The following is a 23398-nucleotide window of genomic DNA, read 5'->3' on the forward strand; positions in this document are numbered from 1 at the left end:
AGCTTCATGATGTGTCATCATGTTTATTCATGTTCTTATTTAACAGGGAAAAGACGGTCAAAGTTTTCAACGTCTTAATATTTGGGCTTTTCTTATAGAGTCTTCCCAGTTGAATGGGGTTTTATCTTTTGTCACTGTTTGAGCATTTCCTCTTTAGCTAAAACACATCTGAACGATGACTTCAGATGGTCCATCTACAGAGATGGGGACGTGGGCTTCAGACTCGGATGTGTGTCGTCTTGATGTGTACCTTGTTCTGTATTAGTGGGGTTCTGTTATTCTTTACGCACTCTTTAGTCCCCGTTGCTGTAGCAATTTTGTTGTACTTGTTGCATGACAATAAAGGTTCAATTCAATTTCAATTAAAAAGGTTTGGGGTTTGAAAATCGCGAAGATGTGTTTATTTTTGATCTGCAGAACATCGCTGTCCAGTCTATGAATAAAAGTTCTCTTTTTAATGCTTTTGCATTGGGAATGCATCAAATGGAAGCTAAAAGACTGGACGTGCCCAAAAGACGTTTGAGCGTCTCTGCATAACTGCTCCTCCTTTCTTCTTGTAACCTGATGGAGGTTTTGGAAAATCCCAGTCTCACCCAAAAAGATAAATCCATTTTAAACACTTAAACTGCAGCTGTTATGATTCCAACAAATGTTGTTTTATTGGCTCTTTAACCTTTAAGATAAGCAATTTGATATTTTCTTTTTGTTTCCAGAACACAATGAATCTTCCGCCCGACAAAGTAGAGATCCTGGTTCAGTATGACAACGAGAAGAAATGGGAATTGATCTGTGATCAGGTACTTTTTTTTTCCCATTCTTTGTGGGTTTTTATTTGGGGACAGGTTGCTCACAGCCTTTAGAGAGAAGCTATAAAAATGTTGCTCCCTCTTTAATAGAAAAATCCAAAAATAGAATCACTACAGTTCATTTTCTTCTCCTCTGGTAAATTTTGAAACTCTTGGGGAGCTTTCCAGCAAAAAAGCAGTGATGCTAATAATTTCACCAGCATTCTATGTGTTGCAGGTCTTAAGAATGTCAACTCTGAAATGACTAGACTGCAGATTGGCTAATAAATTCTGTCATTTTACCTTTCTACAAAATAGGTTAGAAAATCTAAGAGAGAAGTTTAAGATCACAGTGAAACTTTACTTTAGTTAGCAAAGTAAGGATGTGCTGTTGAACGTACCTCTCAGAGTAAATAACCTCCTATTTATTAAATGAAATGCATGTTTTTGGCTTTAAAACAGTGTTTGAAATACAGCTATTTTGAAATAATTGAAATATGTTGGTACTAAAATCCCACTTTTTGATGCAGCCAATGGCAGTCAGCAGCAGCAGCAACAGCTTTCGGCATTCCGACTCTGTTTTAAGAAATGAAAAGCTGTGGTTTACTTCAGTTTTGGCTCATTCTGGCCTCTGCCATTCAAAGCCAGACCAGCTTGTTGCTTTAAACCAAAAAAGGGCCAAAGGCGACAAAGCTTGATTAGGGGCTTCCTGGTTTCTAACACAAACCAGTTTTTCTGTTCACAGAATGTTTGCATTTCCTGAAAAAAAAAACACTCACACGGTAAAGCTGCACCAATGACTTCCTCACCCAAATGAAGTTCCAGCAACCAGAGATGAAAATGGAAACAAACTTTCTTTGTCACAACTTGTGCATTTGTTCAACGTCTGACATCAATGTTTCACTGCTCTCATCTGTGCCAAACTTAAAGCTATGCTGACGTTATTGTACATATGTGTCTAACAGCACGTGAACAAGGACAGCAGTAGGTTTTAGTATGTTTGCATGTGAGAAGAAATCAAAGCATCTGTTTCTCTGCCTCTTCAGGAGCGATTCAAGGTCAAGAATCCACCGTCTGCTTACTTGGAAAAGCTGAAAGCTCACCAGGTTAATGGAGGAATTGGCTGGATGGTAAAACCCAGAAAAAACCGATACGAGCTTTTGCTTTTTTTCTGCTCAAGGACAAAAACACACTTCTCAGATGACTATTACCTCTTTTTCTGGACTCTGTTAACATTGCAGTTTAAGTCCTTTCAGAAATATCTTAATTCCGTTTATGTTGGGATCTGGACAAAAACCTCATACCTTCTTGAAATGTGTTTTGTCAGTTCAAAAGACGTGTTGAAGAATCCACACCCGTCCTGAGGGAGCTGGAGATTTCCCTGAGAACCAACCACATCGGGTAAGTCCAACGGAAGCTACTGTCCGCTAAATCCTGATGGAAACAGGCATGACGGACAAATGTGTGGAGCTGTAGCACCAGTGGTAAAAATGTAGAAATACAATTTCAGTCTTTGGCTATATTTCCTGCCTTTGTGGGGTTAGGATGAGAGTTGGGTTCAGAAAAATGAGTGCATCACATCATTGTACTGATGGAACTATAGGGGCGATAATGCAACTGAAGCAATAATCCACCTCAAATTACAACAAAAAAACACTCTAAAGAATAAATGATGCTTTAGTTGGTCCTAACGTTTTAGCTACGGTAAGAAGTGTTCCTCTGTCTTTCTACAGATGGGCAAAAGAGTTCCTGAATGAAGAGAATCGTGGCTTGGACGTGCTTGTGAATTATCTTTCTTTTATTAACAGTACAGTCAAGTAAGTGTAAAGTTTAATGTCTTCTAACCGCCAATCCATCCCTGTTTCCAGCAGCGTGCGGCCTTATGGAGTTCAGATTAAGACAGATTATTGTCTATGTTGACCTGCAGGAATGATGTGGACACTTCGGACAGAAACACCGAATGCAGAGACCAGCACACCTACGCTTCTGTGGACAACCTCAATGGAAGCCCCCCACCCAAGAGCTCTGCCTCAAGAGCCAGCAGAGGCTTCACACTCAGGTATGTGACTGTAGTGACATTATTTATCTGAAATGACAAGGAAATGATTCGACTGATGACTGCTGTATATGGCATGGTGACAGTTGAATAACTCTCAGTTTTTCAAAACTCCCAGGAGTTATTTGTTCTGATGCAGCAGAGTCCATTAACCCAGAGGACTGTGAGGCGTTAAAGGCCCCACAGGGATGTGAAAAGAGCAGTTATAGACGATTCTGAAAACAAAATGCTGGATAAATAAACCTCAGAGGATTGATTTGTGTTATGTTGGTGGAGTGCAGTCCGTACACTTCATTTCCCTGAAATAAAATAGGCTTTCAGATTTCCAGTATCAACGGTTCCTCGAGGCAACTTGAGCTAGAGACGAATTTTCGATCATGCCTTTCTTGTTAGACCACGCCCTTCCACTGATACCACACCCCCTAAGCCAAAAAAGTCCACAGATGTGAAACGTCTTGCTTTGAAAGTGAAAAAATAAAAAACATATCCAAAGGCGAAAAAGTGTTACTGTAAATGATGATAAATAATAAAAAATCAACAACAGAAATAATAGATTAGATCTAAAAAGAAAAAATGAAAATGAAGCAATGCCAAGAGAGTCATTCCATGAAACAGAGTTTCAAACAATACTGTATTTACACACACATAGATGTGTGTGTAAATACAGTATATATAAATATTAAAATAACAAACATAGTGGCTTCTTATGTTGCTCCATGCAGGACTCTCACATCAGTTTTGATACACTTTCAGATTCATTTCTCTTTGCTGCAGTGAGTTGCATGTATTGGATTCTGCTCTTTTTTTTTTTTTTTTTTTTTAGCCTATCCCGGCCACTTTGGAAATCTAGCCACAGGGGTTGCAAGCCAGTAACTTCTGTGCCGGTCCCAAGCCCGGATAAATAGAGAGGGTTGCGTCAGGAAGGGCATCCGGCGTAAAAATTGCCAAAATAACCATGCGAATCATCCACAACACTTTAGACATACCGGATCGGTCGAGGCCCGGGTTAACAACGACCGCCACCGATGCTGTTAACCTACAGGGTGTCGGTGGAAATTTGACTACTGTTGGTGGAAGAAAGAGGGGAGGCAGAAGGGTCCGTGACCAGAGAGAGAAGGGAAAAGGCAGGAACATAGGTTTGAGAATAGGGACTCTTAACGTTGGCACAATGACAGGGAAAGGCAGAGAGCTGGCAGACATGATGGAGAGAAGGAAGGTAGATGTACTGTGTGTGCAGGAGACAAGGTGGAAGGGCAGCAAGGCACGTAGTATTGGAGGAGGATACAAACTGTTCTATCATGGTGCTTATAGGAAGAGAAACGGGGTAGGTGTGATTCTGAAGGGGGAGTTCGTAAACAGTGTTCTAGAGGTGAAAAGAGTCTCAGACAGGATGATGAGCCTAAAGTTAGAAATTGAAGGGGTGATGGTGAATGTAGTCAGTGGGTATGCGCCACAGGTTGGCTGTGAGTTAGAAGTGAAGGAGAGATTCTGGAGTGAGTTGGATGAGGTCATAGAGAGTTTTCCCAGAGGAGAGAGAGTTGTTATTGGAGCAGACTTTAATGGGCATGTTGGTGAAGGCAACAGAGGTGATGAGGAGGTGATGGGCAGGTTTGGTGTGAAGGAAAGGAATCTGGAGGGACAGATGGTGGTGGACTTTGCGAAGAGGATGGAAATGGCTGTAGTCAACACTTACTTCCAGAAGAGAGAGGAACATAGAGTGACATACAGAAGTGGAGGTAGGAGTACTCAGGTGGACTACATCCTATGTAGACGAGGTCATTTGAGAGAGGTTAATGACTGCAAAGTGGTGGTAGGAGAGAGTGTAGCCAGACAGCACCGCATGGTGGTGTGTAAGATGACTCTGGAGGTCAGGAAGAAGAAGAGAGGGAAAACAGAAAAGAAGACCAAGTGGTGGAAGCTACAGAATGAAGAAACTTGTGAGGAATTTAGGCAGAAGTTGAGACAGGTTCTGGGTGGTCAGGATGAGCTTCCAGAGGACTGGGAAACTACAGCAGAGATTATCAGGGAAACAGGTAGGAAGGTGCTAGGTGTGTCATCTGGAAAGAGGAAAGACGGTAAAGAGACTTGGTGGTGGAATGAGGAAGTACAGGAATGCGTCCAGAGGAAGAGGTTGGCTAAAAGGAAGTGGGATGTAGAAAGGACTGAGGAAGGTAGACAGGAGTACAAGGAAGCGCAGCGTAGAGTGAAGAGAGAGGTGGCAAAGGCCAAACAGAAAGCTTACGATGAGCTATATGACAGGTTAGACACAAAGGAAGGAGAGAAGGACTTGTACAGGCTAGCCAGACAGAGAGACAGAGATGGGAAGGACGTGCAACAGATAAGGGTGATTAAGGACAGAGATGGAAAGGTGCTAACAACCCAAGAGAGTGTACAGAAAAGATGGAAGGAGTATTTTGAGGAGCTGATGAACGAGGAAAATGACAGGGAAAGAAGGGAGGAAGATGTGGTTGTTGTGGAGCAGGAAGTAGCAGAGATTGGAAAGGATGAGGTTAGGAAGGCTCTGAAAAGGATGAAGAGCGGAAAGGCCGTTGGTCCTGATGACGTACCTGTGGAGGTATGGAAGTGCCTAGGAGAGACAGCAGTGGAATTTCTAACAAGGTTGTTCAATAGGATTTTAGAGAGTGAGAAGATGCCTGAGGAATGGAGGAGAAGCGTTCTGGTCCCGATCTTTAAGAACAAGGGTGACACGCAGAACTGCAGCAACTATAGAGGAATAAAGTTGATGAGCCACACAATGAAGCTGTGGGAAAGAGTAGTGGAAGCCAGGCTTAGGAAGAAGGTGGAGATTTGTGAGCAGCAGTATGGTTTCATGCCCCGTAAGAGCACCACTGATGCCATTTTTGCTTTGAGAATGTTGATGGAAAAGTACAGAGAAGGTCAGAAGGAGCTGCATTGTGTGTTCGTAGATTTAGAGAAGGCGTATGACAGGGTGCCGAGGGAGGAGCTGTGGTACTGTATGAGGTCGTCTGGAGTGGCAGAGAAGTATGTCAGAGTAGTTCAGGACATGTATGAGAGAAGTATGACGGTGGTGAGATGTGCTGTAGGTCAGACAGAGGAGTTCAAGGTGGAGGTGGGACTACACCAAGGATCAGCTTTGAGTCCTTTTTTGTTTGCTATGCTGATGGACAGGCTGACAGACGAGGTAAGACAGGAATCTCCCTGGACAATGATGTTTGCGGATGACATTGTAATTTGCAGTGAGAGTAGAGAGCAGGTGGAGGAACAGCTAGAGAGGTGGAGGTTTGCTCTGGAAAGAAGAGGCATGAAGGTCAGTCGTAGTAAGACAGAATACATGTGTCTGAACGAGAGGGATCAAGGTAGAAGCGTTAGGTTACAGGGGACTGAGGTGAAGAAGGTGCAGGAGTTTAAGTACTTGGGGTCAACAGTTCAGTGTGATGGGGAGTGTGGAAAAGAGGTGAAGAGGCGAGTGCAGGCAGGTTGGAGCGGTTGGAGGAAAGTGTCAGGAGTGTTGTGTGACAGAAGAGTGCCAGCAAGACTCAAAGGAAAGGTGTACAAGACAGCGGTGAGACCAGCTCTGCTCTATGGGTTAGAGACGGTAGCAGTGAGACAGAGACAAGAGGCTGAGATGGAGGTAGCGGAGATGAAGATGTTGAGGTTCTCCTTAGGAGTGACCAGGTTAGACAGGATAAGGAACGAGTACATCAGAGGGACGGCTCACGTTGCCTGTGTTAGGGACAAAGTCAGAGAAGCCAGACTGAGATGGTTTGGACATGTTCAGAGGAGGGATAGTGGATATATTGGTAGAAGGATGTTGGAGATGGAGCTGCCTGGCAGGAGGGCAAGAGGACGGCCAAAGAGGAGATACATGGATGTCTTAACAGAGGACATGAAGTTGGCTAACGTTAGGGTAGAAGATGTTCATGATAGAGTGAGGTGGAAAAGGATGATTCGCTGTGGCGACCCCTGATGGGAAAAGCCGAAAGAGAAAGAAGATCCCGGCCACTTTGGCGTGGGCAAGGGATAACCTGGACAGGTCGCCAGTCTGTCGCAGGGTGGAATATCCTCAATCACACATACATTCACTCTCACACTCACACCTATGGACAATTCAGAGTTGCCAATTAACCTATGAAGCATGTTTTTGGACGGTGGGAGGAAGCCGGAGATCCCGGAGAAAACCCACGCATGCACGGGGAGAACATGCAAACTCCACACAGAAAGGTCCCCCATTGATGTTGTGTTTTTCATGTCCCCCAGCCGGGACCTGAACCGGGGGCCTTCTTGCTGTGAGGCAAGAGCGCTAACCACTGCGCCACCGTGCAGCCCGTGTGTCCGGGATAGGCTCATGCAACCCCGTGACCCCGAAAGGGAATAAACGGTTAAGAAAATGAATGAATGAAAAAAAAAAGGATTCTGCTCTTTTCCCTGCAGGAGACCAATGAGGAACTCCCGTGTTTCAAGTCAGAAAGATGACGTCCATCTGTGCATCATGTGTTTACGTGCCATTATGAACTATCAGGTGATCTTCTATTAATATTATTATTACCAAGACAAAGTGAACTTGAATGAGTTTTACGTCCTCTTAAGTCTTTTTTAGTTTGTAACAATGATGTGAGGATTTCATTTGGCTCTGGTTAAAAGGTTATGTACAGATTTTGCTGGTATGTTTGCTGCTACGATGAAAAGGAAAATGCATTTTTGCTTTGAATGTTATTGTTGTTGCCAAAGATGCCATGCACTGGTGAAGGAATGCGCTCTTAAAAAAGTGACGTGCACAGTCGCAGTGTTCAGTGAGCAGAAATGTAAATATGCCTGAAAGTCTGCATGTGTGAGGCGACCAAAAGAGAAATCCCACCTTACAACATTCTTTTCACTCGTTTTTAACTGAAATAAATGTAAGAGAGAAGGATTAAAAGTAGATTTTCTATGAATCCCATGTTCACCACCCAGCTCTATATGAAAGTCCTTCATTCCAAATACTGCAGTCACTGCAGTGTATTCTTTTTTTCTGCATTTTTCTGTTTGCTGCAAAGCCTTTTCCTCTCTGTCTTGTCTGGACGCCGGCTGCTTCACAAACTGGACATCCTTTCCATCTCTGATAACATATTTCACTTTAGACTGTAACATTTCCCTACAGGAGTGAATATCTTTTATTGCTTGAATGCTATAAAGCCTTCAACCCATTGTTTTCCTGTTTCTCTTTCTTTATTCTAGTATCTTCCACCATTTTTTGCCGCTCAACTCCTTCTCCAATTTTTCAGCTATTTCAACCATTCAACTATTCAAATGTTCAGCTTTTTCCAGCAATGACATTTGGTCCTTCAAATTCTTGAGCTTTTCAAGATAATCCAGGATTATATTGATTATATGTCCTCTTCAGTGTACCTGGTTGGTGGAGTAGTGACATGACACGTGAGCTGTGGTTCAGAGGGTTCCTGGTTTAATGCCCAGCACTTGCATAATTCACAATCAGATCTTTTTTGTTATTGTGCTTATGGTCAACATTGATCATTTTTTTCTTTCTTTTTGCCTATTTCCCCTTTAAGTTTCATTTTCATTCAGCCATATTCAACCCTGCATTTTCTTCTTGAAATGTTCTATTTTCCATCCAGTGTCTGTTATTATCTGATGGATGCAGATTTCTTTTGCATTTTTTTGTTTTCAACACTCTTCCAAAGGAACAAAGGTTGCCTGGAAACAACAATCTTAGCTCTGATTGTGATCTCCTCGTGCTTTTGTTGAAGGATCTGGTTCTGTCTGTTTTGTCTCTTCGTAGTCTGGCTTCAGTCAGGTGATGCAGCACCCCTCATGTGTGAACGAGATCACGCTGAGCCTCAATGACAGACACCCCAGGTAAAAGCCCCCCCACACACACACACACAAGCACACATGCACACAATCAGAGCACTTTCATTAATTTAAATTCACTATACAGTTAAACATAAAACACCTCCGTTTATTAGAAAATATGTCAATGATAATCTGACACGAAAAAATGAATAAACTTTAATGGATCCCACTATGGGGAAACTGATTAGTTACTAAACCTCGAAAAAACAACAGATAATAAATAAGACAAAAATAGCACAAGGACGTGTCCAACGACTAAATGTGGAGAAGGCAAAGAGCAGATAATATAGGTAAATGTGCGTGTCTCCACAGGACCAATGCTCTGGTGCTGGAGCTGCTGGCAGCCGTGTGTTTGGTCCAGGGGGGCCATGGCATCATCCTCTCTGCCTTCAACAACTTCAAAGAGGTCAGAGCTGTTTCCATGGGGATGCTGGTCATGGAAACACTTTTATCCACCACTGAGGACAGGTTTTCAGTCTTTGCCCAAGCTCTTAATAGGTTTGACATACTCAAGAATTATTGGGAGGCTGTGGTGCAGTGACAGGGAGGTCGACTTCAGATCAGATTATTACAGGTTTGATTCCCGCCTTGGCCACACGTGTCAAGGTGTCCTTTGAGGAGACACTGAACCCCACCATGCCTCTGGTGGTAGGTTGGTGCCAGCATTCAGCATAGATATAGATATAGATATAGATATAGATAGATAGATAGATAGATAGATATAATAGATATAATAGATATAATAGATATAATAGATAGATAGATAGATAGATATTGGAGAAAGCCTGGAAAGTGAAGGTGACAGTGGTGCCTGTGGTAATTGGAGCACTCGGGGCAGTAACCCCCAAGCTGGAGGAGTGGCTACAACAGATACCTGGAAAGACCTCAGACCTCTCAGTCCAGAAAAGCGCAGTGCTAGGAACAGCTAAGATACTGCGCAGGACCATCAAGCTCCCAGGCCTCTGGTAGAGGGCCCGAGCTTGGAGGAGAAACCACCCGCGGAGAAATTTTTTTTTTAATAAGAACTTTAATAAGACCTAAAAATGACTAACTTCTCGCATGAATAAGGAAAAAAGGTCACGTCGCATATGCCAGGAGGACACCCTGTCAGGTGTGCACCCTGCATCACTTAGAGGGCGTGGAAGGACTGGGCGTTACAGAGGTTCAGTGGTAAAGACAGCACACTCTTTTTTTTTTAAAGATCTTTTTTAACATTCTTGAACCTCTAGGAAAATGTCTCAATACTTAGAAAAGGATTTAGGATCCGATGGCAGATTCACTTTAGCTGCCATATGCAGGAATGGAATGAGAGCTTCAGTCAGGGAGAGCACACTGCCCCCATGTGTGTGCTGCTGGTTATGGCTGATTTACAGCCGTCCAACACACAACTCACACTCAGGGCTGCTCTCTGAGCCCGTGTCCTCTGTTCTTTAGGTCTGTGGGGAAAAGAGGCGATTTGAGAAGCTCATGGAATATTTCCGCAGTGAGGAGAGCAACCTGGACTTCATGGTGAGACTTCCTTTGCTGTTTTATGTTGTGTTTGGTGGCAAACTAAAGCAGAAAATAGGACATTTAAGGTGATATTGATTCATTTGATCCTTCCCTTTCCTCTTACATGGGGCTTCACACTGTCCACTGGATTTTTCACTGCCTGTTTATAAGGGAAGTTACGTGTTTTTGGTCATTTTATAGCTTTGATTTTTCGGAAACAATTTTTTTTCCTAAACTGAATGCAGAGACATTTAATGCTTTTTTTCAGCAGATTAGCTGTTAACTTCACAGTCAACATTTTCCAGCCAACTGAAGGGAATCCTTTGCATGGTGACCCATGTGGGGTCTTATGCTAGTTGAAAAAGCTCATGGAAATTAGGATTTATGGTGACACTAAACCCAAATGTCAGTTTGTGGATCTCCAGGTGTTCTAAGTTGTTACTAGTAAAGAAAATGAACAGCACTGACCAGGATATGACTGAATTTCTTTTCGTTGAAATAAGATGACAGTCAAACCTCTTGGTACAGCTCCTTGCTATCCACTCCTACATCAAACTCCTACATCATTTTTATTTTTGCTTAGTCTTCATTTACAGACCATTTCCCCCCTTAAAGTCGAGAGTTTTGCTTCCTCTGCGTCCCAAATGTGACTTCATCCTCCAGTGAGGAGTGCTTTGACTTCACCATCTGAGAAGTTACACATTTTCTTCTGCTGCAGATTGCATTAAGGTCAAAGTGTGTTTTTCTGTATCTGCCCAACAGGTGGCCTGTATGCAGTTCATCAACATTGTGGTCCACTCAGTGGAGGACTTGAACTTCAGAGTCTACCTTCAGCACGAGTTCACTCAGCTCCAGCTGGATGACTACCTGGAGGCATGTTTGACCAATGACTGTTACTTTCACAAAACCTGATGGTTTACATGACTCAGCAGTTTGCATTTACAGTGGGGGGAAAAAGTATTCAGTCAGCCGCCAATTGTTTAAGTTCTTCTACTTAAAAGATAAGAGAGAGGCCTGTAACTTTCATCAAAGTGTACCATAGCTATGAGAGACAAATGAGAAAATAAATCCAGTAAATCCCATTGTCTGATTTTATTTTAAAAATAATTTATGAGTAAATTATGGTGGAAAATAAGTATTTGGTCACCGAGAAACAAACAAGATTTCTGTCTCTCACAGACCTGTATCTTCTTCTGTAGAGGATCCTCTGTCATCCACTGGTTACCTGTACTGATGTCACCTGTTTGAACTGGTTATCTATAGAAAAGACACCTGTCCACAACCTCAAACAGTCACACTCCAAACTCCACTATGGAGACCAAAGAGCTGGCTAAGGACACCAGAAACCACATTGCTGACCTGCCCTGGGATGAAAAGACTGAATCTGCAACAGTTAAGCAGCTTGGAGTGAAGAAATCACCTGTGGAGGCAATTATTAGGAAATGGAAGACACACAAGACCACTGATGATCTCCCTCCATCTGGGGCTCCCCCCAAGATCTCACCCCGTGGGGTCACAATGATCACAAGAACGGTGAGCAAAAATCCCAGAACCACACGGGGGACTTAGAGAATGTCCTGCAGAGAGCCGGGACCAAAGTAAAAAAAGGCTACTATCAGCAATACGACCCTGTCAGGGACTCAAACCCTGGACTGCCAGACGTGTCCCCTGCTAAAGCCAGTACATGTACATGCAGGCCTTTCTACAGTCATTTGGATGATCCAGAAGATGGTTGGGAGAATGTCCTATGGTCAGATGAAACCAAAATAGAACTTTTTGGTAAGAACTCTACTCATGTTTTGAGGAGAAACAATGCTGAGTTACATCCAAAACACAATAGCTACTGTAAAGCAAGGAGGTGGAAAGATCATGATTTGGGTCTGTTTTTCAGCAAAGGGACCAGGACGACTGATCCGTGCAAAGGAAAGAATGAATGGGACCATGTATGGTCAGATCTTGAATGAAAACCTCCTTCCGTCAGCATTGAAGATGAAACATGGCTGGGTCTTTCAGCATGAGAACCGTCTCAAACACACGTGGCCCGGGTAACGAAGCAGTGGCTTCATTAGAAGCATTTCAAGTTTCTGGAGTGGTCTAGCCAGTCTCCAGATCTCAACCCCATAGAAAATCTTTGGAGGGAGTTGAAATTCTGTGTTGCTCAGCAACAGCTCCAAAACATCACTGCTCTAGAGGAGATCTGCATGGAGGAATGGACCAAAATACCAGCAACAGTTTGTGAAAAGCTTGTGAAGACTTACAGAAAACGTTTGACTGTTGTCATTGCCAACAAAAGGTAGCTAACAAAGTACTGAGTTGAACTTTTGTTATTGACCAAATACTTATTTTCCACCATAATTTACAAAAAAATTCTTTAAAAATCAGACAATGTGATTTTCTGGATGTTTTTTTTTGTCTCTTGAGGTTATATGATGAAAATTACAGGCCTCTCTTCTTTTTAAGTGGGAGAACTTGCACAGTTGGTGGCTGACTGAATACTTTTTGCCCCACAAGTTAGTCATCTTGAACAACTGAGAACTCCAGAGGAGTTATTTATGTCTCTCAGGTTTGTAAACCAGTGTACTGGCTGAAACTGGAGCATGAAGAATATATATATATATTTTTTTTAATCTGCTCTTATCATTGTGCAGCAATTGAAGTTATCAGAAAGCGACAGGCTGCTGGTGCAAATCCAGGCCTACCTGGACAATCTGTTTGATGTGGGCTCTTTGTTGGAGGACGCAGAGGCGAAGAACGCCATGATGGAGCACGTGGAGCAACTGCAGGAGAAGAACGTTAAGGTGGAATGAACATGGACTGCTAACACAGCAGTGAGACACTCAGTGACAGCCAGGGCCCTTTTATTTCCTGAAACATTCCCCACTAATGTGGCTTTTGCGGTTCTGTGAGGAAACAGAGGCATTATTCTGGACAGCAGCTTGGCCTCAATTCTTCCTTCATTCAGAAACATTTTGTTGATCGCGTACACAAAGCAGAATAGACAAATAGTCATATTACCAGAATAAGGCAGTATGGCCTTTGACACATTCTGTCGGTCGGAGTTTTGGTTGAATAATTCAAATTCAGACCTTATGGATGTGCGCTGAGACCCACAAAGCATACATACACACACTGCCTTCATGAAAAAGAACCGTTGAGAATCTCCTGAAAGACGCGTTTCCTGTTGTTCCACAGCTGAACACCAGACTGCAGGAGAGCGAGAGCGAGGCAAAGGTCAAAGTGTCACAGCTGGAGAACAAGCTCATCCAGACCACCAAAGAACTGGAGCTCCTGAAGGTAAAACATCAGCCTCTCTGAGGAGAGATGGACGAGAAACACGGAACTAGAGTCAAAGTCTAGGTTTTGACTTCAAGAACATCATTGTTGCTTCTCTGAAAATGTAAAGGACATAACAATTCACTGAAAATCCTCATGGACTGGCTTTGTTTTTTACTTTTTTCATCGTTTTGACCTTTTTAATTCCACAGATCTTTCTCTGGTCTGTGATCAAAACACTCATATGTTTAAAAATGAGCTTTTATTTTTTTAATATAACTTGTTTAAATACTAATGTTGTTTGTTTTCCTGATGTTTTCCACGAAATAGAGATGTGTGGAGATTTTTTTGTCAAATATTTTCTTTGCACTTTTTGTCTCAAAAACCAAACGACCAGGATCAGCAGCCTAACTGTTGAGCCTGGACTCATCCTCTGTCCAGGCCTTCAAGACTGGTGTCCTGATAGGAACGCAGCCAAATGTCCTTCCTGCTACTTCGATCCAGAAACTGGAATAGAGAGTGATTCTGCAAACGTTTTAGCCCGAGCCTGCTGAGAAACGGAGTTAAAAAATTAAATACCACAAACAAAAACAAAGCAGAATAACATGAGAATTTCTTAGAACACAGATCCTGACATCCATCAATATTATGCTGGACTACAAATATCGCATTTCTGTGTTCTACATGCAGTAACATGCACTTATATCTACTTATCGTCATAGGGAAGTCTTAACAGTCCGAGCTCCCAGGGAAACACAGACGATCCACATAAACTGGTTTCCCGGGTTCAGGTTCTGGTGCAGCAGGGTGTCCTCTGTGTGGAGCGTTCCCCCACCGGGGAAGCAGTTGTCAAAGTCCAGCAGACAGGTCGGCATCTGTTTTGATTTTCTGGACCATCTTAAACTGGTTCTTATGCTTCACGATTTCAATGTTCTCTCATCCTCAAAACATATTCGTGTAACAAAGGTTTTTATTGTATTGTCATGGCTAACAACTAACTGCTTCAGTTTAACTGTAACCACAGAAAATCAGACGAACAATGTACAGCATGTCCTCCATCGTCAGAAACACGGATGGATGGACGGATGGATGGACGGATGGATGGATGGACGGATGGATCAGTGGGTGGACAGATGGATGGATGGAGGGATGATGGATGAACAGACAGACGGATGGATGGATGGGTGGATGGATGGGCGGATGGATGGATGGAGGGATGACAGACGAACAGATGGACGGATAGATGGATGGACGGACGGACGGACGGACGGATGGATGGATGGATGGATGGATGGATTGATGGATGGTTGGACAGATGGATGGATGGATGGATGGATGGATGGATGGATGGATGGATGAATGGACAGATTGATGGGTGGATGGATGGATGGATGGATGGAGGGATGGACGGATGGTTGGATGGATGGATGCATGGATGGACGGATGGATGGATGGATGGATGGATAGATGGACGGATGGTCCGACGGATGGTCGGACGGATGGACAGATTGGTGGGTGGGCAGATGGATTAATGGATGAAGGAATGACAAATGAACGGACAGACGGATGGATGGACAGATGGACGGTTGGAGGGATGAATGGACTGATTGGTTGGATGGATGGATGGATGGATGGTTGGATAGATGGACGGATGGTCGGACGGATGGACGAATGGATGGATGGACAGATTGGTGGGTGGACAGATGGATGAATGGATAGAGGGATGACAGATGAATTGAACGGACAGACGGATGGATGGATGGATGGGCGGATGGATGGACAGATAGATGGATGGATGGATGGACTGATAGATGGATGGATGGACGGACGGATGTATGGATGGATGGATGGATGTATGGATGGATGGACGGATGGTTGGACGGATGGTTGGACAGATGGACGGATGGATGGATGGATGAATGGACAGATTGGTGGGTGGTAGAATAGGTGGGTGGATGGATAAAACTTTATGGAGCGGGTCTTTAATTAAATTTTTTTAAATCCTTTTTTTGGGGGTTTTTTTGAGCTGGAACCCCAATTCATATAAAGATATACTCAAAAACATTTAAAAAGTGGGCAATGAGTCTATACTCTGAGAAAGTTACATTTTTTGGATTGAATTTTGGAAATTAATACACTTCCATGACATTCACATTTAAAAAAAATAATGATAAAGAATAAATGTAATAAATCAATTGAAAAGTGATTAAATAAAATTGAGTAATTACCTCAGAAACATCAGGTAAATGCCTCTGTTCAGGTGTGTCCCTGGCTTTTTTCTTTATGAGGACGAGCACAACGTGTGAGAGGGAAATAAAGTCAATGTATTTCTGTAATGTGAGGAAAACAAACATGGACTCAGCATAGAATTCAAGAAAATGAAAGTTTTATGACCATACTTGTTCAGTGCTACGTTAGTTTAGCTATAAGTTGATTGTCAAACGTGAACTAAAATCGACTGTTAGAGTCGTAAACGCGTCGCCACACGGGCAGTCAGGTTGCTCTGTTGCAGCAGCGACGGTCAGCCGCCGCCGCTGTTCATGTTTTGATGGAAAATCTGAATTCTTCCTCTTCTTCTTCTCATCACATCCAAAGATGAAACTGATGCTGCTGCGACCTCCCCACAACCCCCAACGGAAGAATCTCCGCAAACTCCAGCTGCTGCTCCGCCTCCTCCTCCCCCTCCTCCTCCTCCGCCTCCGCCGCCTCCAGCCTTAATTCCCCCACCTCCTCCACCACCCCCACTGTCTTCTGGAGGCTTCACAAACCAGAAAGAGGATGCAGGAGGTGAGTCCAGGTCCAGGTTTCCCACCGTTGGTTTGAAAACGATGCATAGATACTGTAAAACCACCATCAATCTAGTGGTGTCATTAGGCACGATTTTAAATGTCATTTTATTTAAGCCCACTTCTCTGAGTTTGAAATCACACTAACATTAAGAACCAGAATCGCATTATTGTGCTGCAACTTTGAAGAAAGCGTCAGGAAAGAGGAGTCACAGAAAAAACGCTGCTGTGTGAAATTCTGTGAACAGAATGCAGCACGTTTAACCTCAGGGAGGATGATGGGACGTTTTTTAATAGGATCATCATATCTTTTGATTTTAATATTATCCACAAATCACATGTATGTAAAAATGATCAATGCAACAGCCACAGTTATCGTATTATACCAGTAATAATCAGTAGCAGGATTATAGACTTGTTAGCTGACATGATAGCATTTATCCTGCAAACACAAATGCAGACGTGCAGACATATCAGCATCCTTTCCGTGTGATGGTACAAACACTCACCCGTGTGTTTGCATGTGTTCATTCATTCTTTTGACCTTAATTTGGGTTGACATGTCCAAATCAACAAATACAACTGAGCTGTTTTGTTCAGAAGGATGTGGTGAGACCAAAGAACAAGCAGAACAATCCTTTAACAGGCATCACTGCTCGTCTGCAGACTACAGGTGTTTTCCTCGTCTGATGGGTTAAAAATGCATCTCTTTAGGTGAACAAATAAAAGATGGACATGTTTTTTGTATTTTTCACAGAACCTGCAGAAGCTTTTCTTGCCTTTCTAAAAGAAGAATCCTGTAGATTTGAGATTTCTGCTCTCTTCCAGGCAATAAGACTAAGAAGCCCATCCAAACCAAGTACCGCATGCCCCTGCTGAACTGGAAGCCCCTCCAGTCTTACCAGGTGGAGGGCACCATCTTCAGTGAGCTGGATGACACGTCTGTCTTAAAGGTTCGCTGAGTTTAGCCATTGCCTTTTGGATTGTACGACGGATTACATCTTCTTATACAATTACCATTCTGAAGCCTGTTGAGACGACTATGTTGTAATATTTGGCTGAAGAAATAAAACTGAACTGAATTGAACTGAACCGCTGCAGCTCATGCAGAAAGACTGCAGACTGCAAAAAAACGGAACATAATCGCCCCCACAAAAAACAATCAAACCTTGCTAACCCTTGTGCTATCTTAGACCCCTATTGAACTCTATGTATTCATGATCCTTTTGAGTTCATGTTTCACTTTTTCAATTACCGATACGAAGCCCATCGAGACGACTGTTGTTGTGAATTTGGGCTAAACAAATAAAACTGAATTGAAAATTGAATTGAATTAGATGACCCCACCCTTCCATTGACGTGTTCTCCCTACCATGACAAAGGTGGAAAGATTTCATGTAATCCATGGACACCAGTGAAGATCACAAATCATTGAAGAAAAAAGGTTCAGAGCACTGTCTAGTGGGTCTAGATGACCCAACTCCCAACATTAAAGTGCCTAGGATAGCACAAGGGTTACAAAAAACATTCTCAGTGAATTTTGAAGAAATGACCCGAAAGTTGTTGTTTTTTTAACACGTGCATTCTGTGTGTTTTTCTGTGTTCCTGCAGACTCTGGACATGTCCACGTTTGAGGATCAGTTTAAGACCAAAGCCCAGGCCTCCACTGTGGACTTGGGAACCCTGAAGACAAAAGCGAGCCCCAAGCCTTCCATCAAAGTGTCTGTGGTGAATCTTCACAGGTCCAAAAATCTGGCCATCACTCTGCGCCAAGAGGACAAGGATGCTTCTGAAATCTGCCACGCCATCAAAACGTGAGCGACTAGTCAAGTAGTCGATGTGTCCATTCAAACGATCAATGAGTCGGACTGACCCAGCTCCTTCCTGTCCAACAGGTACAACCTGAAAGCTCTGCGGTTGGATTTCCTGGAGCTTCTGGAGCCTTTCATCCCCACAAAGCACGAAATGAAGCTCATCCAGGACTTTGAGGCAGAGGGCAGGTGTCTGGACGAGCTCAGCGAAGCGGACCGCTTCATGGTGCACTTTAGCAAGATCCCTCGGCTCCCTCAGCGTATTAGCACCCTCACTTTCATGGGTAACTTCCCCGATAGCGTGCAGCTCATCCAACCGGTGAGTTCAGAGCAGACCGGGACCAGATGATCTCAGCTGTCGTTCAGCCAGCTGTGAGGAACACGAAGCGCAACGATCTGATCCAAACTCTGTCTGTTGCAGCAACTGGACGCCATCATCGCAGCCTCCATGTCAATCAAATCCTCCAACAAGCTGAAGAGAATCCTGGAGGTAATGACTATGTCATGTGTCGTCAGACACGTTTAGGATGTTTCTGCTGCTTAAAGCAGGAACCTAAGGATTCATTTACCCTCAGTGAATTACTATAAACTGAGGTATACCTGTCTCTTCGAAACACTTTAGTTTAGCATTTATCCTAGTTCATATTAGTTTAGCTTAGCCTTTAACATGTAACTGCTTCTATTTGTATTTGGCCGCTACTCTCGTGTGAAGATTATCCTGGCGTTTGGAAACTACATGAACAGCGGAAAACAAGGGCCGGTGTATGGCTTCCGTCTGGAAAGTCTGAATTTGGTGAGTCTCGAGCAACAGTTGCCGTTCATCGTTGATGCACAATTCAGTCAATTTGTTCCTTAATATCTTCATTTTTTTCCCCCCGTTTTCTGCAAACTAGCTATTTGAGACCAAATCTACAGACCGGAAGCAGACGCTGTTGCACTTCATTGTTAACGTCATCCAGGAGCAGTACTCAGATCTGCAGACGTTTTACACAGAGCTGCATTTCCTGGACAAGGCAGTGCTTGGTGATCACCGACCGGCCAGATAAATACAAAGATTTCTTCAGAGACGAACTTTCCAAACACCAGAACCTCTTTGAGTTGCTTTTCTTTTTTAGTTTCATTGGACCAGCTCCTGGCGGATGTGGGAGCTCTGGAAAGAGGCATGGAGCTGACAAAGCAGGAGTTGTGTGAAGAGGAGGATAACGCAGTCCTGAAGACGTTTGTGGACAGCAACACTCAGCTGCTCAGCTCTCTTGTGGCTGATGGGAAAACGGCTCAGGTCAGCTTCAGCTCACCGGCTCAGCCGTGAGACAAATGTTTTTATTACTCCTTTAATGTTTGGGCTCCAGACCTGAGCTTTGGCTTCTTCTTTTCCTTTCTTCTGCTGGGCAGGATGCATACGAGTCAGCTGTGCTGTACTTTGGAGAGGATCCCAAATCCACTCCACCCTCCGCCTTCTTCTCTCATTTTAACAGGTTCATCAAAGCATACAAGGTAAGGAAGCAGTTTTTTTATGGAGACAGAAGGCCAAAAAGTACAGCACAGTGCCTTTCTGACTGACTTTTGATTGACAGGAAGCTGAGAAAGAGCAGAAGAGAAAGAAGTTTGACCTGCAGTACGAAGCTCGATCGGGTCCTGTCAATGCAAAGGGGGCTGAAAGGAAGGTAACACACTGAAGTCTGTAACATTCATGAGAGACATGAGAAGGTTGTTCTGGAACTTTAACTTTTCTGTAACCACTGGAGCAGTCCATAATAGGACATTGAGATTCCAGGATCTTCACAAAGTAGCTGTCATGAAAGTGGTCATCAATTTAAAACAATTCCAATAATGTTTGGGTTTGAGTTAGCTGCAGAAAATTGTTTTGCTTACCTCAAACCAGAAAGTTCCTCCCTCGAAACTCTTGGCGTTCCTCCTTTGCGTGCTTAGCTCTTTGCAGAGTTTTAAGGCATTCTTCCACCCACCAGTCCATGGAAATGCAGCCACTGTGCCACTTTTTCAAACAGGATTTTTCAGCCCCAGATCATGACACTACCACCACCATTGCTCCATGTTTCTTTGAAGTTATAAGCGAATGCCGTTAGTTTAGTATTCTTAAATCTTAGCAGAGTTTTACTCCTGAAACTCTCTTTTGGTTCAGGGACCTTCTCATTGTTGAATCATGAAGTCTGAACCTGACTGAGTGATGTGAGGGCTTCAGTTCTGCTCTTTCCATCATCTCCTGACTGTGCATGGCTCCTTCCTGATGTATTTTCCTTCTGAGAAGTATCCAGCCATGGCGGCTGGAGCAGAAAACACAGGCCATCAACTTTACATGCATGCAAAGAGTCGAAAGCAGCCGCAGCCGCAGCCATGGAGGTTTTCATGCAAATAGTTTCCAACGCTTTTTGGTTTTGTTTCCTCGTTCAACATATGACTGCCGGACAGATTGTTGGAAGATTCCAACAATGTTCATTTGATCTGTTTGCGTTAAATCAGTGATGAAGTGAATCAGGCTAAATGTTCAGTCACATCTGTTTGTCTCCACAGTCTTTAGCACCATGCGTAAAGCCTCACATGGATCTGATGGCAGAGCTGAAGAAGAGGCAGTCGACCCCTCTGGTGAGGGAGGGGAAGGACGGCACCATCGAGGACATCATCTCAGGTACATGGGCGCCACGGCCGCCATCCCAGACTTCTCAGACCGCTTCTCGTCTTCAGACCACAGCCTTTTTGTGGTGTACCTTGGTTGTTCTTGAAGAAACTGGTGTGTGACCCTAACCAGTTCTGGTGATCAGTCTCTTTCTGACCCCCCCAGGCAAAGATGTCCCCTCCTACAAAGATTCCTCAGCCAAAAATGTGTGAAGCACGACTAAAAATGACTAAAATCCACATCTGACTGTTTGGATGAAGGCAGTTTTTCTCTAATAGTAGACCTGCATGTCATAGAATCATGGCAGTAGTACATTATTGAGGAAACAGCAAAATATAAGTTAGACATTTTTATGTATGCATGTTTTATTTGCACCTTTCTAGGATTGCAGTGCTCAGAGGAATATTTGAGTCCCAAAAGGCAAAAAAAGACATTTTGGTTTTTGACTGTAGACAATCACAATTTTGAGGGGAGTTTTCTGTTTTGGTGTTTTACTTCTTCTTCTGACTGCTTTTTTTCATCTATTTGTTAACTTCCTCTCGTGTTTTGTCTCTTTTATTTCTTCTTCTGTTGTCGTTCGTCAGCTCTGAAGTCTGTGGCCTTCGTGGCTCGCTACACCAAACGCTCCTCACGCCTCTTCTGTGACGAGGTGACGCCTTCAAACCCATCTCCCTGCTTCCTTTCTGCTGCAGTTCTGTTTTCCCTCCAGAAAGCCAGAAAGCCCTTAGGGTTAAACTTTGCAGAGTTGGACAACCCAACTTGTCTGCCTAAAATCTCCTAAACCTTGACCCTTTTTGACCTGTTTGGTTGAACTTTAACTAACTTTAATGAAGGTATTAAAGCGCTGTACAAGTATACAGCATTTTCCATTTACCATTTCAATAGTTTGAGGAGAAAGTTAATATTTTTATAAAAAAATTTTTGATAACAGAGACTTAATGTGTGTAAGTATGTAAAAAAAAAAATCAAAAAGCCCGCAGATCAAAGACTCATAAACATAAACATCAAATTAAAACATCATAACACATTTTAATTTGAAAGAATGAATTTCGATGTATTTGATTTGTGGTTTTATCCACTGTTATCTCTGGAGCAACGACCATCCTTCCCAATATCATAAATAACTAATGGGAGCTTTGCAAAGATGCTTTTTCCATTTTAACAAGTCAATTAAATAAACCGCCGACTCGCTCAAATTAAAATTTATGACCAAGAAAAGCTTGAACCTTCTTTTGAGCTCCATTTTCTGATGTAGTGTTTTAACCAAATGGACTTTTCCTTCCTTTCAGACCTGAGGAATCAGCCGTACCGGCGGTTGGACAGCGGGCGCCACAGCTCCAAGGGGAAGCTCAAGCAACAGCTGCAAGTCTCCTCGGACATCTCCCTCTGAGCGGCAGAAAAGGCTGCTGCAGCAGAACTACAGCACTGTGCGGCGCCGCTCTGCACGCCGACATGTAGAGCTGGACACGCGTGCAGCGAGGTCGCAACTGCACCCGGACACTGATGCAGTTTACATGGACTGCAGGCACGAGCAGAGGTTCAAATATGTCAAAGACTGTGGAAACTGAGAGAATAGCAGGAAAGTCTAAACGACTCCGCTGACGGGGAGCATGAGAGCTGCTTCCACAACGCCAGGAAACCTCCATCCTTGTCAGCTGGAAGAGTTTTTGGAGCTTTCTCAAAGAAAACCAAAAAAAACAAGCTTAGAGTATTAGTTCACTCTCTTTTATTTCCTCTGTTTTTATGGCCGGTTTCAAAGATTACAGACTCGTAACATATTTAAATTATTTTAAGTATATGAATATGAAAATGCTACATTACTTCTTTCTTTCAGCACCCACCTAATAAAGCATCTGGCATTGCTGATTTAGTGTGTTTTTAAACAGTTGATGTAGTTTAAATGGAATAAATGCATTTGTAAATGTAATTTTAAAAACTCCTTTCAATCAACAACAGGATACTAGAGCACTGGCTGGTCATGTGATGCAAAGAGAAACTGCCACGTGTGGACCAAACTGATGGATGATTAACCCTTTTGCTATCTTAGATGACCCCCCCACCCTTCCATTGACGTGTTTTTCCTACCATGACAAAGGTGGATAAAGGTGGAAAGATTTCATGTAATCCATGGACACCAGTGAAGATCACAAATCATTGAAGAAAAAAGGTTCAGAGCACTGTCTAGTGGGTCTAGATGACCCAACTCCCAACGTTAACGTGCCTAGGATAGAACAAGGGCTAAGGACAACACGAGAATTTTGAAAAAACTGTCATTTGTGGAAACCTTTTTATGCGTTTGGAGGTTTTTGAGGTGCATCCCAATTCACATATTTTGTAAAACCGCAAAACAAATCCATGATTTACAGGGAGGTTTTTTCTGTAACCCAGGTAAGTAAAAGGCATCATCCTGCTCACAAAGTAACTTCTTCATATCTGATAGTTTGTGGAACCCCAGGGACTGACCTGGATCTTTACATATTTTGCATTACAGGATGGATCTGACTGCTTTTGTTATTTGGAGATTTTCAGGCATTTCCACAAAGAGAGCATGTTTGCACAGAGGGAGGAGTTACACTCAGCCCTTTACCACTGGAGCTGGCGCCGGCGACACGTACACAACCCGTTTTTTGAACACACCGTAAACCTTTGTCTGCGCGTGCGATCAGCTGATGGCTTTCATAGCGGCTTTGCAAACACACACACACAATTTGAATGAATAAAGTGACACAGAG

The 23398-nt window shown here is 43.3% G+C and overlaps 1 protein-coding gene across 2 annotated transcripts in view; it reads left to right on the top strand.

Annotated features, from left to right (window-relative positions):
• LOC101165675 (formin-like protein 1) overlaps nt 1-22593 on the top strand; it is a 38303-nt gene extending 15710 nt beyond the window's left edge. The window contains exons 2-27 of one of the 2 annotated variants that reach the window (XM_011488529.3): nt 714-797; nt 1832-1915; nt 2113-2186; nt 2519-2602; nt 2713-2844; nt 7255-7342; nt 8600-8676; nt 8986-9079; nt 10108-10182; nt 10927-11037; nt 12813-12962; nt 13357-13458; nt 14160-14304; nt 16033-16224; nt 17052-17176; nt 17835-18037; nt 18119-18353; nt 18456-18524; nt 18747-18827; nt 18928-19057; nt 19150-19313; nt 19427-19528; nt 19609-19698; nt 20564-20678; nt 21251-21315; nt 21956-22067. In XM_011488529.3, the coding sequence (XP_011486831.2) occupies nt 714-797; nt 1832-1915; nt 2113-2186; nt 2519-2602; nt 2713-2844; nt 7255-7342; nt 8600-8676; nt 8986-9079; nt 10108-10182; nt 10927-11037; nt 12813-12962; nt 13357-13458; nt 14160-14304; nt 16033-16224; nt 17052-17176; nt 17835-18037; nt 18119-18353; nt 18456-18524; nt 18747-18827; nt 18928-19057; nt 19150-19313; nt 19427-19528; nt 19609-19698; nt 20564-20678; nt 21251-21315; nt 21956-21961 (2877 nt within the window). In that variant the 3' untranslated portion in view covers nt 21962-22067. Of the gene's footprint in view, nt 1-713; nt 798-1831; nt 1916-2112; nt 2187-2518; nt 2603-2712; nt 2845-7254; nt 7343-8599; nt 8677-8985; nt 9080-10107; nt 10183-10926; nt 11038-12812; nt 12963-13356; nt 13459-14159; nt 14305-16032; nt 16225-17051; nt 17177-17834; nt 18038-18118; nt 18354-18455; nt 18525-18746; nt 18828-18927; nt 19058-19149; nt 19314-19426; nt 19529-19608; nt 19699-20563; nt 20679-21250; nt 21316-21955 lie in introns of both variants that reach the window. The other variant, XM_020712125.2, reaches the window with a different exon arrangement.
• Nucleotides 22594-23398: the final 805 nt, after the last annotated feature.

This window comes from Oryzias latipes, chromosome 19, assembly GCF_002234675.1.
Source record: "Oryzias latipes chromosome 19, ASM223467v1".
In the NCBI taxonomy this organism is placed as follows: Eukaryota; Metazoa; Chordata; class Actinopteri; order Beloniformes; family Adrianichthyidae; genus Oryzias; species Oryzias latipes.